The sequence below is a fragment of the Heptranchias perlo genome, chromosome 1 (assembly GCF_035084215.1).
Source record: "Heptranchias perlo isolate sHepPer1 chromosome 1, sHepPer1.hap1, whole genome shotgun sequence".
Taxonomy (NCBI): domain Eukaryota; kingdom Metazoa; phylum Chordata; class Chondrichthyes; order Hexanchiformes; family Hexanchidae; genus Heptranchias; species Heptranchias perlo.
This window is the reverse complement of record NC_090325.1, coordinates 49,197,124-49,216,111: the sequence shown is the minus strand read 5'-3', so window position 1 is coordinate 49,216,111 and position 18,988 is coordinate 49,197,124. Positions and strand designations below refer to the sequence as shown.

Below are 18,988 nucleotides of genomic sequence, written 5' to 3'. Positions count from 1 at the left end.
GTGCCTCAGCCATGCCCTCTGCCTCCACAAGAAGATCTTTTTTGTCCCTAATCAGTCCCATGCTTTCTTTGACTACGCTTTTACTATTTATTTGTTTATAAAAGACTTTTGGGTTCCCTTTTACGTTAGCCGTTAATCTATTCTCATACTCTCTCTTTGCCCCTCTTAGTCCCTTTTTTAGGTCTCTTCTGTACTATCTGTATTCAGCCTGGTTCTCTACTGTATTATGAACCTTACATTCATCATAAGCTCCCTTTTTCTGTTTCATTTTAATCTCTAATTCAGTATACAAAATAACATTCTTTAGAACATATTACTGAGATGAAAAGCAAAATACTGTGGATGCTGGAAATTTGAAATAAAAACAGAAAATGCTGGAAAAGTTCAGCAAGTGAGGCAGCATTTGTGGAGAAAGAAACAGAGTTAACGTTTCAGGTCGAAGACCTTTCATCAGAACTGGAGAAAGAAACAGAGTTAACATTTCAGGTGGAAGGCGTTTCATTACTGAGATGAAAGACTGTTTTACATTTTTATAAGAAATGACCAGAGTTCTGAACATGTGTCATTAATATTTTAAAATCATAGTTCTTGTAAAGATGAACAATAAAACTGAATTTATATTCTGTAGCATTTTGTAATTTGTCGTTATTTAGTTTAAATTACCAATTGCAGATTTACAGTAATTTGACATGCACACAAGTGGCAGAGTGAGCCTTTGGCTCAGTGTTAGCATTCCTGCCTCTGAGTCAGAAGGTTATGGGAGTTAAAGGATATGGGGAAAAGGCGGGAAAGTGGAGTTGAGGTAAAAATCAGATCAGTCATGATCTCATTAAATGGCGGAGCAGGCTCGAAGGGCCAAATGGCCTACTCCTGCTCCTATCTCTTATGGTCTTATGGTTCGAGCCCCACTCCAGACTGTCCTGGTGAGCGGAGTCTCTTAATACTGGGTTGACATCCAGTGGGATATTCACGTCCGATAGAAGCGGAATGCCCCTCCATCGCCCCATCATTGGAGGACTGGCAAGCAAGAGAACAGAACTCCGGCCTCTGAATACCGGGTTGACATATAGCAAGGTACTCACTTCCAATGGGAGTGGAGTGGCAAACCCCCCATCACACCTATCCAGTTTTCCTGGTAGGAAGTTGTGGCCTGACCATGTAAAAAGAGACTTTGTTACAGGAACAGCCAAGAGCATGATCTGCTGGATGTAAAGCTGTGGAAGAAATGGGCTGCCTCATGTGCTGTTAGGCATGGAAGAGAAAATGAAGAAGACACAGTGGCACTATGATGTTTGTATGCATCTGCAAGCAGCTATATTACGCACACAATCGTAAGGTGCCGCAATGAGATCTGGTAGAGATCAGAGGTTGCAGATATGATGTCCAGTTAGTCCATTAAATTCCCGCATGCAGCAAGACCTGGACAACATCCAGGCTTGGGCTCATAAGTGGCAAGTAACATTCACGGTAGACAAGTGCCAGGCAATGACCACCTCCAACAAGAGAGAGCCTAACTACCTCCCCTCGACATTCAACGGCATGACCATCGCTGAATCCCCCACTATCAACATCCTGGGGGTCACCATTGACCAGAAACTTAACTGGGCCAGCCACATAAATACTGTGGCTACAAGAGCAGGTCAGAGGCTGGGTATTCTGCGGCAAGTGACTCACTTCCTGACTCCCCAAAACCTTTCCACCATCTACACGGCACAAGTCAGGAGTGTGATGGAATACTCTCCACTTGCCTGGATGAGTGCAGCTCCAACAACACTCAAGAAGCTCAACACCATCCAGGACAAAGCAGCCGGCTTGACTGGCACCCCATCCACCACCCTAAACATTCACTCCCTCCACCACCGATGTACTGTGGCTGCAGTGTGTACCATCTATAAGATACACTGCAGCAACTCACCAAGGCTTCTTCGACAGCACCTTCCAAACTGTGACCTCTACCACTTAGAAGGACAAGGGCATCAGGTGCATGGGAACAACACCACCTGCGCGTTCCCCTCCAAGTCACACACCATCCCGACTTGGAAATATATCGCCGTTCCTTCATTGTCGCTGGGTCAAAATCCTGGCACTCCCTACCTAACAGCACTATGGGACAAACTTCACCACACAGACTGCAGCGGTTCAAGAAAGCGGCTCACCATCACCTTCTCAAGGGCAATTGGGGATGGTCAATAAATTCTGGCCTTGCCAGCCTTGCCCACATCCCATGAATGAATTTAAAAAATTAGCGCGCAACACCAACAAGGTACAAGATCTCCTGGCATTGTTCATGGGTAGGTCAGAACCAGGAATTCGGTTTCTGATGTTTATCATGGTCTTGCTGCAGTCTAAACCCAACTGTGATTCAGTAATCACTCTATTACATCAAATTTACTGAAGCTATACTATGTGATTGACTCAAAATATTCTTTACTTTACTCCAGGGATAGCCAACCTTTTGGAACAGGGGCCAGATACACATATCAAAATCAGTGAGTGAGCCGCCTATGATTACACAAATAAGACCCTCCCCTCCACGTACACAAAAAGCAAAACTGCCAACCCTTATATACCCATAAAGCAAGACCTTCATGCACAAAAAAATGAGATCCCCTTCTTTCCACCCATCCTCCCTACTCCTTTCCCCTTTTCCCACCATCCTTCTCCTCTCCCCAGTCCTTTTCCCCCTCCCTTTTTCCCCTGCCCTGAAGTTTGAAACTTCAACTCTTTAAAACTTTTGGGCCTAGTGAACTGGTAAAAGTTGATTCCTGGATGGTGCTAAATAGCTGCTACCTGATTGGTCAAAATCCAACCATCAGGGAGCAGCCTTTTACAGATCCTTAGGCCCGACAAGTTTAAAATGACGTGGGTGGAATTTTCTGCGGATTTGCGCCTAGAGACATGTAATTGGGGTGTAAAAGAGCGAGGAAACACGAGCGCAAGTGTGTTAAACATGTAATTATGCTCCACCTGAATTTCCTTGTTCTTTTATGCCCGTCTATCGATCCTTGTGCTTGAACGTATATTGGATCATTATAATGGCCCCGCCCCCAGGCTAATAGGGTGCACAGATGAATTTTTTGCAATTACACTGGTTCAAAACGTGTATATAGTGCAGAATTTTAAGCGCAGCAGGAAACATTTTTTTGAGTGATTTTTAAAAATTTATCCTCAATAAGACCATATACACTGTATTTTCTGTTTCTTTGAATGCATTTTGATGGCTTCAGTATAAGTCACATTAAAATTCAAATATCTTCCACAATTGCATGAATGATGATTAGATGGATTGAAACTTTAATTTTCATAGTTAAAGAAAGAAAATATGGTGTGAGTTCTACTCTTTCCTGGCACCCTGATTGTTTATGCTGATTTCCACTTGTTTATGACCAATTTTACGTTCTGGCGTATGTTAATAATATTGGCAGGAAATTTGGGTGTAAATAGACGTTGGCAAAATGCAAACATGGCGTAATTTCGAGTGTAACTTCCCGATTACGTGTCATGAAGTCCACCCCATTAAGTCAGTTGTGTGCACAAGCACAAAGAAGGAAAGAACAAGCAGGAGATTTGTCGGCCAGATCAAAGGAGTTTGCAGACTGCTTTTGGCCCACAGGTTGCGCGTTGGACACCCTGCTTTATGGATACTGAGAAATACAGGTCTCACATGTAAGGGTTGTAATATTATTTAGTTACCGCCTTACAAAACTCACTTAAAGTGTAAATAACTGTTATTCTTCCTATAAAATCTCTTATTCCCAGTTATTTACATTATAGAAAATGTAATTTTTACCATGCCTCCCGCTCTGGATTTGCAATATTTTCTTAAAATACAAGTATTTTGTTTATATCTCCCACCTCAATACCTTCTTTTCCCTGTAATTTCTATGACTTTCAAAGGTATTTTCCTCCCCCTTACTTCCCACAATGGATTTGTAGCTCTTGCTTAAGCTGTCATTGCTGTAGCATCGTCCAGGGAGGTTGTTCCCACTGTCAAGTCTCCAAGTGACCAGCACCTCAATTGGCGGTAATTCACCATGTTCTGGGCTTGGCTGATTGACTCCAGCCACAAGGTCTGTGGATAACATCAAAGCATTTCATAGGCATCAGCCTTGGGCCCTGCCATAAGTGTCAGTCCCCCCACATGGTGATGCAAAACTCTCACCCCAAACAATACCTTAGTTCAGAATTTTTGTTTGATGCCTGTACAAAATGCTGAAAAAATGAAATCTTTTTTAATGTTATTTTTTTCTGTACAGTATTGATTGCCATTAAGTGATCTGTTGGGTATAATTATTGTGTGGAGATCAGTAAATGGTGGATGTTTTAAAACTAATTCTTATCAGTTTCCAGGAAAGATTGTGGACAAATTCAGACCCAATCAAACTGGGTTAGAATTTCCAACATTAAAGTTATTAAACCATTTTTAATGAAGAAACTCAAAGCAATTAATAAAATTGGCACTTGGATGGGAGATGTCTTACAATCCTTTAGGAAAATGAATGAGGAAATAGGCAAAGTTCTTGTTAATATCTCAAGGTGCTACATATAGTTGTACTAAAGTACTGGAGATTGGCTCATGCAATTCTGATAGTCAAAAAAAGGTGAGAAAGAGACTAGGAAATTTTAATACAATTAATAAAATTGGCAGTAGGAAAATTCTTCAAGGGCATTTTATACATTTTTACAACTTTCAACTGAACATCATAGAAGCCAAAAGGCTGGGGTGTCCAAATTATATCCCATACGTCACAAGCTCTAGCTACTCAATCCACAAAGCTTAGCCACTCAGTTTCAATTTGCGCTTATTTCTTATTCTGCTGTTTTCTCTTGTTTGAATTTTGCAGGTCTGCAGATTTGGAAAGATCTATTCTCAGCAGTGCACCCTCATTATTGGATAAATCCTAAATCCACCAAAGAAGGATCAGGCTGAGAATACCCCTTTCAAACCACAACACCTGTAAATTTCAACGGTAAAACCAGCAGAATAAGAAATGTAAACATTCAGCTCTGCTCAGAGCGGGATCTCTGACAATCATGTTTTTGGAGTTACAAAATATTTTGTATATATGCATGGGAAATACATGTCCTTCAAAATGCAGGCAAATTTATGGAAATCCATTCCATACTGCTTTTAAAGATAAAGATGAAAAGAATTATAGGCAAATTAACTAAATGGATTGAAAATATAAGCTTAGTGCTGGAAAGCACAAAGGGGTGATCAGTTGAAGTGTTCTGTCTGTTCAGGTCTGTACAAGTTGAGTTCCACATGGATATATATTCTGCTGCTTATAGTGTTGATAAACAAAATGGAGTAATATGTTAAATGGCAAGCTTTGTGGCCAGAGGCTGGGCCCAATGTGGGAGATGAAGGGGAGATAATCCAATCAAAACAGAGGGCGGGAAAAGATGAATACAGATATAATGAAAAATAATTTAAACAATGCAGAGAATAAATAAATCAAAGAAAATAGTGACAACATTTTCCCCTTTATAACACATAATTAAATGATAAAATATCTTTCGAAACTGAAAACAGTAGGTGTGAACAACAACGTTTTTGTTTAGCTTGCTACATATCCAACTATTCTAAACACATACAATAGAATCTTTGTGCAAAGCTAGTTTGTTAAAGTTCGCTTATGCAAGATCTTGGTATTAACAATTTGTGCTGCACTTTTTAAATGGTTATGTGACAAATTTCATTCAAAACAGTTCATGAAGAATTTAAATCAGCAGTGCTGAAAATACATTCAGTAGAGCTTCACTTTCCCCTCCCAACATAAATGAAAAGCCTATTTAAGCATTTATAAAAACCTTCCTTAGGACTGGAATATTTCTTGTATTCTCCAAATAGTCAGCAAGTATTCCATTTTAACATTTGTGATGAAACTCACCACAAAAATTTTTAATTTGATTTCACAACATTGTTTTCAGTGTAGATGGAAAAAATGTTTTAACTATGAAATACTGCATATTAGGAAGGGGTTGGTCAGGGAGAGCTTGCTTCTACAGTTCTGGCTGAAAATAATGCAGCAAGATTAGCAGCTATTGAATAGAGTGAGGAGGCAATACAAAAAGTCAAACTCAGGTTGTGCAGAGGTCTCAGAGAGACTTTGAGGGGTACAGACATTGCACATGTACAAAGCCCAGGAAATGTCACGGTAGTCAGCCCATGGAATCAGCTGCGGGAAGATTGATGAACTAACATCCTGAAAAGAAAGAACTTGTACTTATATAGCACCTTTCATGTCCTCTGGATAAACTGAAGTGCTTTACAGCCAATGAAGTACTGTTGTTTTGTAAGTAAATGTGTCAGCCAATTTGTGCACATCAAGGTTCCACAAACAGAAATGAGATGTATGACCAGTTAATCTGCTTTTTGTGGAGTCAGTCTTGGCTCAGTGGTAGCACTCTTGCCCAGGCTGGCATTTAGTGCAGTACTGAGGGCATGCTGCTCTGTCAGAGGTGCCATCTTTCAGATGAGATGTTAAATAGAGGCCCTATCTGTCCTCTCAGGTGGATGTAAAAAACCCCATGGCACTATTCGGAGCGCCTGAGGTAAGGAGCGGACCTGTTTGGAGTCGAAGGCGGAGCGTTGGACTAGATAAAGAGCGAGGCCTGGGGAGTAGACCTCAATCGGAGCGCCAGAGGTAAGGAGCGGACCTGTTCGGAGTCGGGGGTGGAGCGTCGGACTAGATAAAGAGCGAGGTCCGGGGAGTAGGCCTCAATCAAGGCGACTGAGGTAAGGAGCGGGCCTGTTCGGAGTCGGGGGCGGAGTGTCGGAGCGCCGGACTAGATTAAGAGCGAGGCCCGGGGAGTAGGCCTCAATCAAGGCGACTGAGGTAAGGAGCGGGCCTGTTCGGAGTCGGGGGCGGAGTGTCGGAGCGCCGGACTAGATTAAGAGCGAGGCCTGGGGAGTAGGCCTCAATCAAGTATAAAGAGTTCGGGGCTTGAAGGAGCGAGGTAAGAAAATCAAGAGTGACGTCAGCACAAGGGAAGGAGCTGATTGGCTGCTAGCTGGTGAGGTTTTCTTTTTCTGGTGAGTGTCTTTTTTTTAAGTCTTTGGTTCATTTTTGTTAAGTTTAGTTAATCTAATAAATCGAGGCATGGCAGGGCAGCTCACACCCATGGAATGCACACCCTGTGCCATGTGGGAACGCCAGGACGCTTCCCGTGTCCTGGACAACCACTGGTGCAGGAAGCGATGTCAGCTGGAGGAGCTCGAGCTCAGGATTTCGGAGCTTGAGCGACAGCTGGCGTCGCTGCAGTGCATCCACGAGATTGAGAGCTACGTGGATAGCACGTTTCAGGAGATGGTCACCCCCCAGCTTAAGAAAGTGCAGGCAGAGAGGGACTGGGTGACCGCCAGACAGACAAGGAGGACCAGGCAGGTAGTGCAGAAATCCCCTGAGTGCATCTCGCTCTCTAACCAGTATTCAGTTCTGAATACTGGTGGGGGAGAGGGTTCCTCTGCGGAGTGCAGCCAGAGTCAAGACCAGAGCGCCATGGGTGGCTCAGTTGTACAGGGGGGAGGAGAAAGGTCACGAGAGCAATAGTGATAGGGGATTCTATAGTTAGGGGAGCAGACAGGCGTTTCTGCGGCCGCAGACGTGATTCCAGGATGGTATGTTGCCTCCCTGGTGGCAGGGTCAAGGATATCACTGAGCGGCTGCAGAACATTCTGGAGGGGGAGGACGAACAGCCAGAGGTCGTGGTCCATATCGGAACCAACGATATAGGTAGAAAGAAGGATGTGATCTTGCAGGCAGAGTTTAAGGAGTTAGGAAAGAGATTAACAAGCAGGACCTCAAAGGCAGTAATCTCCGGATTACTCCCTGTGCCACGCGCTAGTGAGTATAGAAATAGGAGGATAGACCAGATGAATGTGTGGCTGGTGAGATGGTGCAGGAGGGAGGGCTTCAGATTCCTGGGGCATTGGGACCAGTTCTGGGGGAGGTGGGATCTGTACAGGCTGGACGGGTTGTACTTCAGTGGAGCTGGGACCAATGTTCTCGCGGGGAGGTTCGCCAGTGCTGTGGTTGGGGGGGGGGGTTAAACTAATTTGGAGGGGTTGGGCACCAAGATGTAGCATTGGAAAGGGGAAACAAGGGGCACAAAGGATCAGGACAGAAAGATAGCCCTAGAGTAAAAAATAGTAAGGTGTTAGATGGGGTCAGATCAAGAGAGATTACAAGAAGGCCTAAGACGGGTGTGTGATGCATGTGTGAACGCACGAAGCGTGGTAAACAAGGTTGGTGAGCTGCAGGCACAAATAGCCACATGGGAATACGATGTTGTGGCAATAACAGAGACCTGGCTCAAAAAAGGGCAGGATTGGGTACTAAATATTCCTGGATACAAGGTGTTCAGGAAAGATAGGGAAGGAAAGAAAGGGTGGGGTGGGGGATGTGGTGGGGGTGGGGGGTGATGGTGGCAGTATTGATTAAGGAGAATATTGCAGTGCTGGAGAGAGAGGATGTCCTGGAGGGGTCAAGGAAGAATCTATTTGGCTAGAGTTAAGGAACAATAGATGTGCCATTACACTGGGAGTATTTTACAGGCCACCATCTAGTGGGAAGGATATAGAGGAGGGAAATTACAGAGAGGTGCAAAAGCCATAGAGTAGTGATAATGGGGGATTTCAACTATCCTAATACAGACTGCGTTAGTAATAATATAAGGGGCAAAGAGGGGGAGAAATTTTTGAAATGTGTTCAGGATAACTTTCTCGACCAGTACGTTTCCGGCCCAACGAGGAAGGAGGAATTGCTGGACTTGGTTCTAGAGAATGAGACGGGCCAAGTGGACCAAGTGTCAGTGGGAGAGCATTTAGAGAGCAGCGATCATAGTATCCTAAGGTTTAGAATGGCTATGGAAAAGGACTCTGTCCACTCTAAAGTAAAAATACTCAATTGGAGGAGGGCCAATTTCAGTGGGATGAGAACAGATCTGGCCCGGGTAAATTGGAATCATAGATTGGCAGGCAAAACTAATTGAGCAATGGGCGGCCTTTAAAGAGATGATGATTCGGGTACAGACAAGGTACATTCCAATGAGGGAGAAAGGTAGGGCAACTAAAGCCAGAGTTCCCTGGATGACAAAGGCGATAGAGAATAAGATGAAGCGGTAAAAAGGGGCATATGACAGGTGTCAGGTTGATAACACAAGTGAGAACCAGGCAGAATATAGAAAGTTCAGAAGGGAAGTGAAAAAGGAAATAAGAAGGGCAAAGAGAGAGTATGAGAATAGACGAGCGACCAACATAAAAGGGAATCCAAAAGTCTTCTACAGACACGTTAACAGTAAACAGGTAGTAAGAGGGGCGAGGCCAATTAGGGACCAAAAAAGAGATGTGCTCATGGAGGCAGTGGGCATGGCTGAGGTATTAAATGAGTACTTTGCCTCGGTCTTTACCAAGGAAGATATAGTTAAGATACTGGATGGGCTAAAAATTGAGGAAGAGGTACTAGAAAGGCTAGCTGTACTTAAAATAGATAAGTCACCTGGTCTGGATGGGATGCACCCTTGGATGCTGAGGGAAGGGGGGAAATTGCAGAGGTACTGGCCACAATCTTCCTTAGATCCACAGACATCCTTAGATTTGGGGGTGGTGCCAGAAGAGTGGAGAATTGCAAATGTTACACCCTTGTTCAAAAAAGGGTCTAAGGATAAACCCAGCAACTATAGGTCAGTCAGTTTAATGTCGGAGGTGGGGAAACTTTTGGAAACAATAATCCGGGACAGAATTAACAGTCACTTGGACGAGTGTGGATTGATTTGGGAAAGCCAGCACGGATTTGTTAAAGGCAAATCGTGTTTAACCAACTTGATAGAGTTTTTTGATGAGGTAACAGAGAGGTTAGATGAGGGCAATGCAGTTGATGTGGTGTATATGGATTTTCAAAAAGCGTTTGATAAAGTGCTGCATGGTAGGCTTGCTATTAAGATTGCAGCCCATGGAATAAAGGGGACAATAGCAACATGGATGCAGAATTGGCTAAATGACAGGAAACAGAGAGTAGCAGTGAGCAGTTGTTTTTCGGACTGGAAGGAGGTGTGCAGTGGAGTTCCCCAGAGGTCGGTGCTGGGACCACTGCTTTTCTTGATATATATTAATGACTTGGACTTGGGTGTACAGGGCACAATTTCAAAATTTGCAGATGACACAAAATTTGGAAGGGTAGTGAACAGTGAGGAGACTTCAGGAGGATATAGACACTCTGGTAGCATGGGCGGACACGTGGCAGATGAAGTTTAACGTGGAAAAATGCGAGGTGATGCATTTCGGTAGGAAAAATGAGGAGAGGCAATATAAATGAGAGAACACAATTCTAAAAGGGGTGGAGGAACAGAGGGCTCTGGGGGTGTATGTGCATAAATCATTGAAGGTGGCAGGGCAGGTTGAGAAAGCAATTAAAAAAGCATACGGGATCCTGGGCTTTATTAGAGGCATAGAGTACAAAAGCAAGGAAGTCATTATGAATCTTTATAAAACACTGGTTTGGCCACAACTGGAGTATTGTGTCCAGTTCTGGGCACCACACTTTAGGAAGGATGTGAAAGCCTTAGAGAGGGTGCAGAGGAGATTTACTAGAATGATTCGAGGGATGAGGGACTTAAATTACATGGATAGACTGGAGAGGCTGCGATTGATCTCCTTGGAACGGAGAAGGTTGAGAGGAGATTTGATAGAGGTGTTCAAAACCATGAAGTGTCTAGACAGAGTGAATAGAGAGAAACTGTTCCCATTGGTGGAAGGGTCAAGAACCAGAGGGCATAGATTTAAAGTGATTGGCAAAAGAACCAAAGGTGATATGAGGAAAAACTGTTTTACACAGCGAGTGGTTAGGATCTGGAATGCACTGCCCGAGGGAGTGGTGGAGGCAGATTCAATCATGGCCTTCAAAAGGGAACTGGATAAGTACTTGAAACGAAAAAATGTGCAGGACTACAGGGATAGGGCGGGGCAGTAGGACTAGCTGGATTGCTCATGCATAGACCCGGTGTGGAATCAATGGGCCGAACGGCCTCCTTCCGTGCTGTAACCTTCTATGATTCTATTTGAAGAGCAGAGGAGTTCTTAATGGTGTACTGGCCAATATTTATTCCTCTACCAACATCACTAAAACAGATTATTTGTGATTTATCTCATTGCTGTTTGTGGGACCTAGCTGTGAGCAATTTTGCTGCCATGTTTCCCTACATTACAAGAGTGGCTGCACTTCAAAAGTAATTCAATGGCTGTGAAGCACTTTGGGACTTCCTGAGGTTATGAAAGGTGTTATATCAATACAAGTTCTTTCTTTCTTCAAACATTCACCATAGGGTGCCTGTCCCTGGTCAGTGTCCAGTGAGCCCTGCTGGAAAGTGTGTGTGGGAATTTGGCATGGTCAGGACACGCTTCCATTTTGTTGCGTGCCAACATTCAAGGTCCAGGTTCACACATGAAGAATGGTTACTTGAGCAAGGTGTTGAAGGACTGCTGCCACCTGCGCAATTGCACTGAGTCACTGCCTTGAAGTTTCAGAGAGCAAAGGAAAAGGGTTGGAAAAGGTGGGAAGAAACTTTCAAAACTTTAATAAATAAAACAATCCAGGCCTTTTTCTTTTTCACAAATAATCTGTTCTTATTTATTTGTGGAGATGAACTGGTGAGCTTCTCTCAGTGCTTCCTGCATTTCTTGATATTCAGCAAGTTTACAGGCCTCATCCACATTTAACCAGCGGAATGTCTGGTGCTCATCAGAGAGTTTTATTTCCGTGTTACAGTTCTTCAGTTCTGCCAGCCAATAGATAACAGTTTTGGGTATATTCTTCACTTTGTATTTTATTTCTTTTTTGTACCCATCAAGCACATTAAAATCCTTGGTTTTTAGTCCTGCTTCTTCCTCAGTTTCACGAAGTGCAGTTTGAAGGTCATCCTCACCTGGATCAACATGGCCTTAAAAAAGATATGGACATATGAGACAATGTCCTTAAGGAACCGTCCCAATTAGCAATAATGCCATATAAATCATTACTGAAAACTATTTTTTTTTATCTTGTCCACTACCTCAAAGAATCTTGACTGACAGATTTTTGTGTTCTTAGAATAGCAAATGCCTATAAATCAATCTTAAGGGGGTGAAATTCGTCTTGTGTGGTGGAAAATCGGCAGCCTATTTTACACTCCACCCGATATTCGTTTCCACTGTGGAAGTTTCCATTTGTACCATATGACCACATGATAAGTCACACCAAGATTTTGAATCACATTTACTAATAACCCCACTGCAGTTGCACACTGGAATCCTTTATCCATAAGAATATAAGAAATAGGAGCAGGAGTAGGCCATATGGCCCCTCGAGCCTGCCCTGCTATTGAATAAGATCATGGCTGATCTTCAACCTCAACTCCACGTTCCAGCCTGATTCCCATATCCTTTGATTCCCCGAGGGTCCATAATATTCAATGACCCTGCCTCCACCGCTCTCTGGGGAAGGGAGTTCCACAGACTCATGACCATCTGAGAGAAAAAATATCTCCTCATCTCCGTCTTAAATGGGAGAACCCTTATTTTTAAACTGTGGACCCTAGTTCTAGTCTCTCCCACAAGGGGAGACATCTCCTCAGCATCTACCCCTTCTAGTCCCCTCAGGATCTTATATGTTTCAATAAGATCACCTCTCATTCTTCTAAACTCCAGTGTATACAGGCCCAACTTGTCCAACCTTTCATCATAAGATAACCCCCTCATCCCAGGAATCAGTCGAGTGAACCTTCTCTGAACCGCCTCCAAAGCAATTATCTCCTTTCTTAAATAAGGAGACCAAAACTGCACACAGTGTTCTAGATGTGGTCTCACCAATGCCCTGTACTGCTGTAGCAAAACATCCCTACTTTTATATTCCATTCCCCTTGCAATAAATGACAACATTCCATTTGCCTTCTAATCACTTGCTATACCTACATACTAACTTTTTGTGATTCATGTACTAAAACACCCAGATCCCTCTGTACCTCAGAGTTCTGCAATCTCTCTCCATTTAAATAACATACTGCTTTTCTATTCCTCCTGCCAAAGTGGACAAGTTCACATTTTCCCACATGATACTCCATCTGCCAAATTTTTGCCCACTCACTTAACCTATCTATATCCCTTTGCAGACTCCTTAGGTCCTCTTCACAACTTACTTTCCTACCTACCTTTGTGTCATCAGCAAATTTAGCAACCATACATTCGGTCCCTTCATCCACGTCATTGATATAGATTGTAAATAGTTGAGGCCCAAGCACTGATCCCTGTGGCACTCCACTCGTTACATCTTGCCACCGAAAATGACCCATTTATGCTTACTTTCTGTTTCCTGTTAGCTAACCAATCCTTTATCCATGCTAATACGTTACCCCCTACACCATGAGCTCTTATTTTGTGTAGTAGCCTTTGATGTGGCACCTTGTCAAAAGCCTTCTGGAAATCCAAGTACACCACATCCAAAGGATCCCCTTTATCCACATTGCTTGTTACTTCCTCAAAGAACTCTAACAAATTAGTTAAACACGATTTCCCTTTCACAAAGCCGTGTTGACTCTGCCTGATTGCATCGAGATTTTCTAAGTGCCTTGCTATAACCTCCTCAATAATAGATTTTAGCATTTTCCCTATGACAGATGTTAAGCTAACAGGCCTGTAGTTTCCTGCTTTCTATCTCCCTCCTTTCTTGAATAGAGGAGTTACATTCGTTATTTTCCAATCTGATGGGACCCTTCCAGAATCTAGGGAATTTTGGAAAATTAATACCAATGCATCTACTATCTCTGCAGCCACTTCTTTTAAGACCTAGGATGAGAATGTCAGGACCTGGGGACCTGTCAGCTTTTGGTTCTAATAATTTTTTCAGAACCCTTTCCCTGGTGATTGTAAATGTTTTAGGTTCCTCCCTCCCTTTCACCTCTTGATTCACAATTATTTCTGGCATGTTATTTGTACCCTCTACAGTGAAGACGGGAGCAAAATATCTGTTCAATTCATCCGCCATTTCCTTATTCTCCATTATTAATTCCCCAGACTCACTCTCTGGAGGACCAACGCTCACTTTACTTACTCTTTTCCTTTTTAAATACCTGTAGAAACTCTTACTATCTGTTTTTATATTTCTAGCTAGCTTTCTCTTGTACTCTAATTTCTCCCTCCTTATTATTCTTCTAGTCTTTCTTTGCTGTTTTTTATATTCTGTCCAATTTTCTGACCTGCCACTAATCTTCGTGGAATTGTATGCTTTTTCTTTCAATTTGATACTATCTTTAACTTCTTTAGTTAGCCACGGATGGTACGTCCTTCCCCTAGAGTCTTTCTTTCTCACTGGAATGTATCTTTGCTGAGAGTTATGAAATATCTCATTAAATGACTGCATCTCTACTGACCTATCCCTTAACCTAATTTTCCAGTTCACTTTAGCCAGCTCTGTCTTCATGCCCTCATAATTGCCCTCATTTAAGTTTAAAACACTAGTCTTAGACTTACTCTTCTCTCCCTCAAACTGAATGTGAAATTCCATCATATGGTGATCACTGCTACCTGGAGGCTCCTTTACAATGAGGTCATTAATTAATCCTGTCTCATTACACATTACCAGATCTAGAATAGCCTGCTCTCTGGTTGGCTCTAGAACGTGCTGCTCTAAGAAACTGTCCCGAAAGCACTCTATGAACTCATCTTCCAGGCTACCTTTGTCAATCAGATTCTTCCAATCTATATGTAGATTGAAATCACCTATGATTATCGCTGTTCCTTTCTTACAAGCCCCGATTATTTCTTCCTGTGTACCCTATCCTACAGTGTGGTTACTGTTAGGGGGGCTATAAACTACTCCCACAAGTAACTTCTTGCCTTTACTATTTCTTATCTCTACCCAATCTGATTCTACATCTTGGTCTTTAGAACTAAGGTCATTTCTCTCTATTATACTCATGTCATCCTTAATTAACAGAGCTACCCCTCCACCTTTTCCGAGCTTCCTGTCCTTCCGAAATGTCAAGTACCCATGAATATTCAGGTTCCAGCCTTTGTCATCTTGCAGCCATGTCTCTGTAATGGCTATCAGATCGTACATATTTATTTCTATTTGAGCTGTCAATTCATCCATTTTTGTTACGAATGCTACGTGCATTCAGATACAAAGCCTTTCGTACTGTCTTTTTACAACCTCTAGTCTTATCTGTTGGCGCACTCTTAAGTTTGCATGCTCTGTCCCTTACTGCCACTCTTTGATTATCATTTCCCTTATTGCTACCTTGCTCTCTTGCCTTGTCTTCTTTCTTTAATTTATCACATCTTCCCTTACTTGATCCCTCGTTCCCATTATTTAGTTTAAAGCCTTCTCTACCGCCCTAGTTATACGATTCGCCAATCCTCTATCCATGCTAATATGTTACCCCCAACCGCACGAGTCCTTACCTTGCGTAACAACCTTTTACGTGGCACCTTATTGAATGCCTTTTGAATATCCAAATATACCACATCCACTGGTTCCCCTTTATCTACCCTGCTAGTTACATCCTCAAAAAACTCTAATAAATTTGTCAAACACGATTTCGGTTTCTGAAACCATGCTGACTTTGCCGAATCATATTATGATTTTCCAAGTGCCCTGTTACCACTTCCTTAATGATGGATTCCAGCATTTTCCCGATGACTGATGTCAGGCTAACTGGCCTGTAGTTTTCTCTTTCCCTCCTTTCTTGAATAGCGGGGTTGCATTTGCTATCTTCCAATCCGCTGGGACTGTTCTATAATCTAGGGAATTTTGGACAATTATAACCAATGCATCCACTATCTCTACAGCCACCTCTTTTAGAACCCTAGGATGTAGGCCATCAGGTCCAGGGGATTTATCAGCTTTTAGCCCCATTAGTTTCTCCAGTACTTTTTCTCTACAGATAATAATTACTTTAAGTTCCTCATTCTCATGAGCCCTTTGGTTCCCCACTATCGCTGGTATGCTTTTTGTGTCTTCTACTGTAAAGACAGATACAAAATATTTGTTTAACGTCTCTGCGATTTCCTTATTCCCCATTATAATTTCTCCTGCCTCAGCCTCTAAGGGACCAACGTTTACTTTTGCTGCTCCCTTCCTTTTTACATACTTGTAGAAGCTCTTACAATCTGTTTTTATATTTCTTTCTAGTTTACTTTCATATTCTATTTGCTCCCTTTTTATCAATTTTTTGGTCGTCCTTTGCTGGTTTCTAAAAGTCTCCCAATCCTCAGGCTTTCTACTCTTCTACGCTTCATTATAGGCCTCTTCTTTTAATCTAATACTATCCTTAACTTCTTTAGTTAGCCACACATGAATCACTTTTCCTGTGGAGTTTTTATTTCTCAATGGAATGTATAGTCATTGAGAATACTGAAATATTTCTTTAAATGTTTGCCATTGCTTATCTACAGTCATACCTTTTAATCTAATTTCCCAATCTACCTTAGCCAATTCACCCCTCATACCTATGTAATAAGCTTTATTTAAGTTTGAGACTCTTGTTTTGGACTTAAGTACGTCACTCTCAAACACAATGTGAAATTCTATGATATTATGATCACTGTTCCCCAGAGGCTCTTTTACTGTGAGATTACTAATTAACCCAGTCTCATTACACAATGCAACATCTAAAATAGCCTGTTCCCTGGTTGGTTCCATGACGTATTGTTCTAGGAAACTGCCTCGAATGCACTCCATGAACTCGTCCTCCAGACTACCGTTGCCAATTTGATTTGTCCAGTCTATATGAAGATTAAAATCCCAAACGATTATTGCCTTACCTTTGTTACAAGCTCTGATTATTTCTTGAGTAATACTCTGTCCAACGGTATAGTTAGTTAGGGGGCCTATAAACTACTCTCACCAATGTTTTCTGCCCTTTATTATTTCTTATTTCCACCCATACTGATTCTACCCCTGATGCTCTGAGCCAAGATACATGTTGGAGAGGCTATTTTTAGACCAACTTTTTCAACCATATTGGTCAGCTACTTTTAAGTAAATTACAACTAGAAATACGATCACAGTTGATTCCAATAAATACTTGTCTTTTGGAACTGACGGTGACTACATCTTTGGATCTTGGCAGAAGTCATTTCTCTAGTATAATATTTTTTAAAATTTGTTCGAGAATGTGGGCAATGCTGCACTTATTTTTGCACATCTAATGAGTTTAATGCAGTGTTGCAGCTTTCATGTGTTTGACTATCCTTATATTGTATCTTTAATGTTAAATTGCAATGACATATCTATAAAAGACCCTGCATTAACAACAGGTCATTTGTGTACTTTTAGTACCCACAACTTTTTTCCCCCATTAGAACAATGCAGATTACAGGTGATATGATGGGTGTTTAAAATGATGAAAGAATGGGGCAGACTGTTTCCAGCATTTGAGTGGCCTAGAACGAGGGACCATAGCTACAAAATTGAATGCAAGAGATTTAGAACAGTGAGCAAGAAAAACTTCTTCACATGCAGAGTTGTGGAATTAACTTCCAGGGTTAGTGGTTGTGGCAGAAACTATGTCTGCATTCAACATTAGACTGGATAGGTAGATGAAAGAACAAGGGATAAAGTATATGGGAACAAAGTGGGTAAATGTGATTATAACTATTTATTGGCATGAAGGATAAACTTCAAATGGACTGCTTTTGTGTTTTAACTTCTACATATAACTTAGATCAGCACCTGCTTAATCATCTCAGTCCTGGATTACTGAATCTGTGGCAATTGACAGTCCCTCAATGACCCTCAATCCATACCTTGTTTAATGAATACATTTGGTGCCCACACCTAACAGTGCAAATCTGATCAGCATCCACCTAAGTCACAGCCTCACTCTACTGATTGTGTCTGTGCAGAGTACGTGCAGCAGCTGAAGAAATAGTAGTGGCATCTCAGAAATCGGGAAAGCCGTTCCCCAAATGTCAGAAGAACCAGAGGCGACATAAGGAAATGTTTCTTTTTTACGCAGAGTTGTTATGATCTGGAATGCACTGCCTGAAAGGGAGGTGGCTGTAGATTTAATAGTAACTTTCAAAAAGGAATTAGATAAATACTTGAAGGGAAAAATATATAGGGCTATGGTGGAAGAGCAGGGGAAATTGGACTAATTGGATAGCTCTTTCAAAGAGCCGGCACAGGCACGATGGGCCGAATAGTCGCCTGCGCTATATTAGTCTATGGTTCTATGGGAGAGGTTGGAAATCAGTCTTTAAACCGGCGCAGCTGCGACTTCTGCATGGACTTGGGTCAGTTTTACTATTGGCCAGGCCCGCCTTGGCCCCCCCATCCAAACCGAGACTCCTCAGATTGCTTGGCTCAGCTCTTTAAATGGAAGCTCTGCTGCTCCCCAACGTTGAAAAGGTCTCCAATCTTTAAAAGGAGTTTCGTGCCCACCATTACCCCGGCCCGGCCCGGCCCGGTCTCTATCTCGGCCCCTTCCTGCCCTGCACTTGCCAAGAGGCGGTACTCCCGCCATTCGGGTATTCACAGGCTCAGCCTCACCTTTAGGAGGCGTCCAGTGATGGTGCCCATAAGCAGTTTGTAAAAGTAGGTACTCGATTTCCTGAGGCTTGGAGTCTAATCCCGCATTTAACCGCCTGAAAATGATCAATCCACAGGCCCGGAGAGTCATGGCTGGAACAACGGAAGTACCCGCGTGATTGACAGCAGCGGCGGCCAATCAGCGCTGAGCTTTTCGCATCCCAATCCACCAATTAGAGACACGAATTAGAAGGGCCGGAAATGAGGGGACTGGAAGTCCGCAGACGGAGACCAGGTGCGATAGTTACGGATATTGGCTGTAGTATGTTTTTTTTTACGGTTCGCTCTTTTCTCTTCCATTCGCCGTCAACTCAGAAGCTTTCCTCAAAGTTTTCAATCTTTGTCAAACCAGTGCCGAGCTCTGATTGGTGCCTGTGAATTACCGGGCCTTATGATTGGTCAGCGCCACCGCGCCGCTGTTG

The 18,988-nt window shown here is 42.7% G+C and overlaps 2 protein-coding genes across 2 annotated transcripts in view; one reads left to right on the top strand and one right to left on the bottom strand.

Moving 5' to 3' along the window:
- Positions 1–11,599: 11,599 nt before the first annotated feature.
- nudt2 (nudix (nucleoside diphosphate linked moiety X)-type motif 2) lies at positions 11,600–18,701 on the bottom strand. Its single transcript, XM_067984779.1, has 2 exons — positions 18,528–18,701; positions 11,600–11,940 (listed from the first exon to the last, which is right to left on the bottom strand). The coding sequence occupies exons 1-2, from the start codon at positions 18,655–18,657 to the stop codon at positions 11,627–11,629; spliced, it is 444 nt and encodes a 147-aa protein (XP_067840880.1). The 5' UTR covers positions 18,658–18,701; the 3' UTR covers positions 11,600–11,626.
- The window catches only part of LOC137321897 (kinesin-like protein KIF24), a 74,951-nt gene continuing 74,349 nt past the window's right edge, over positions 18,387–18,988 (top strand). The window contains exon 1 of the mRNA XM_067984751.1: positions 18,387–18,801. The gene's annotated coding sequence lies outside the window, so the exon portion shown is untranslated. The remainder of the gene's footprint in view (positions 18,802–18,988) is intronic.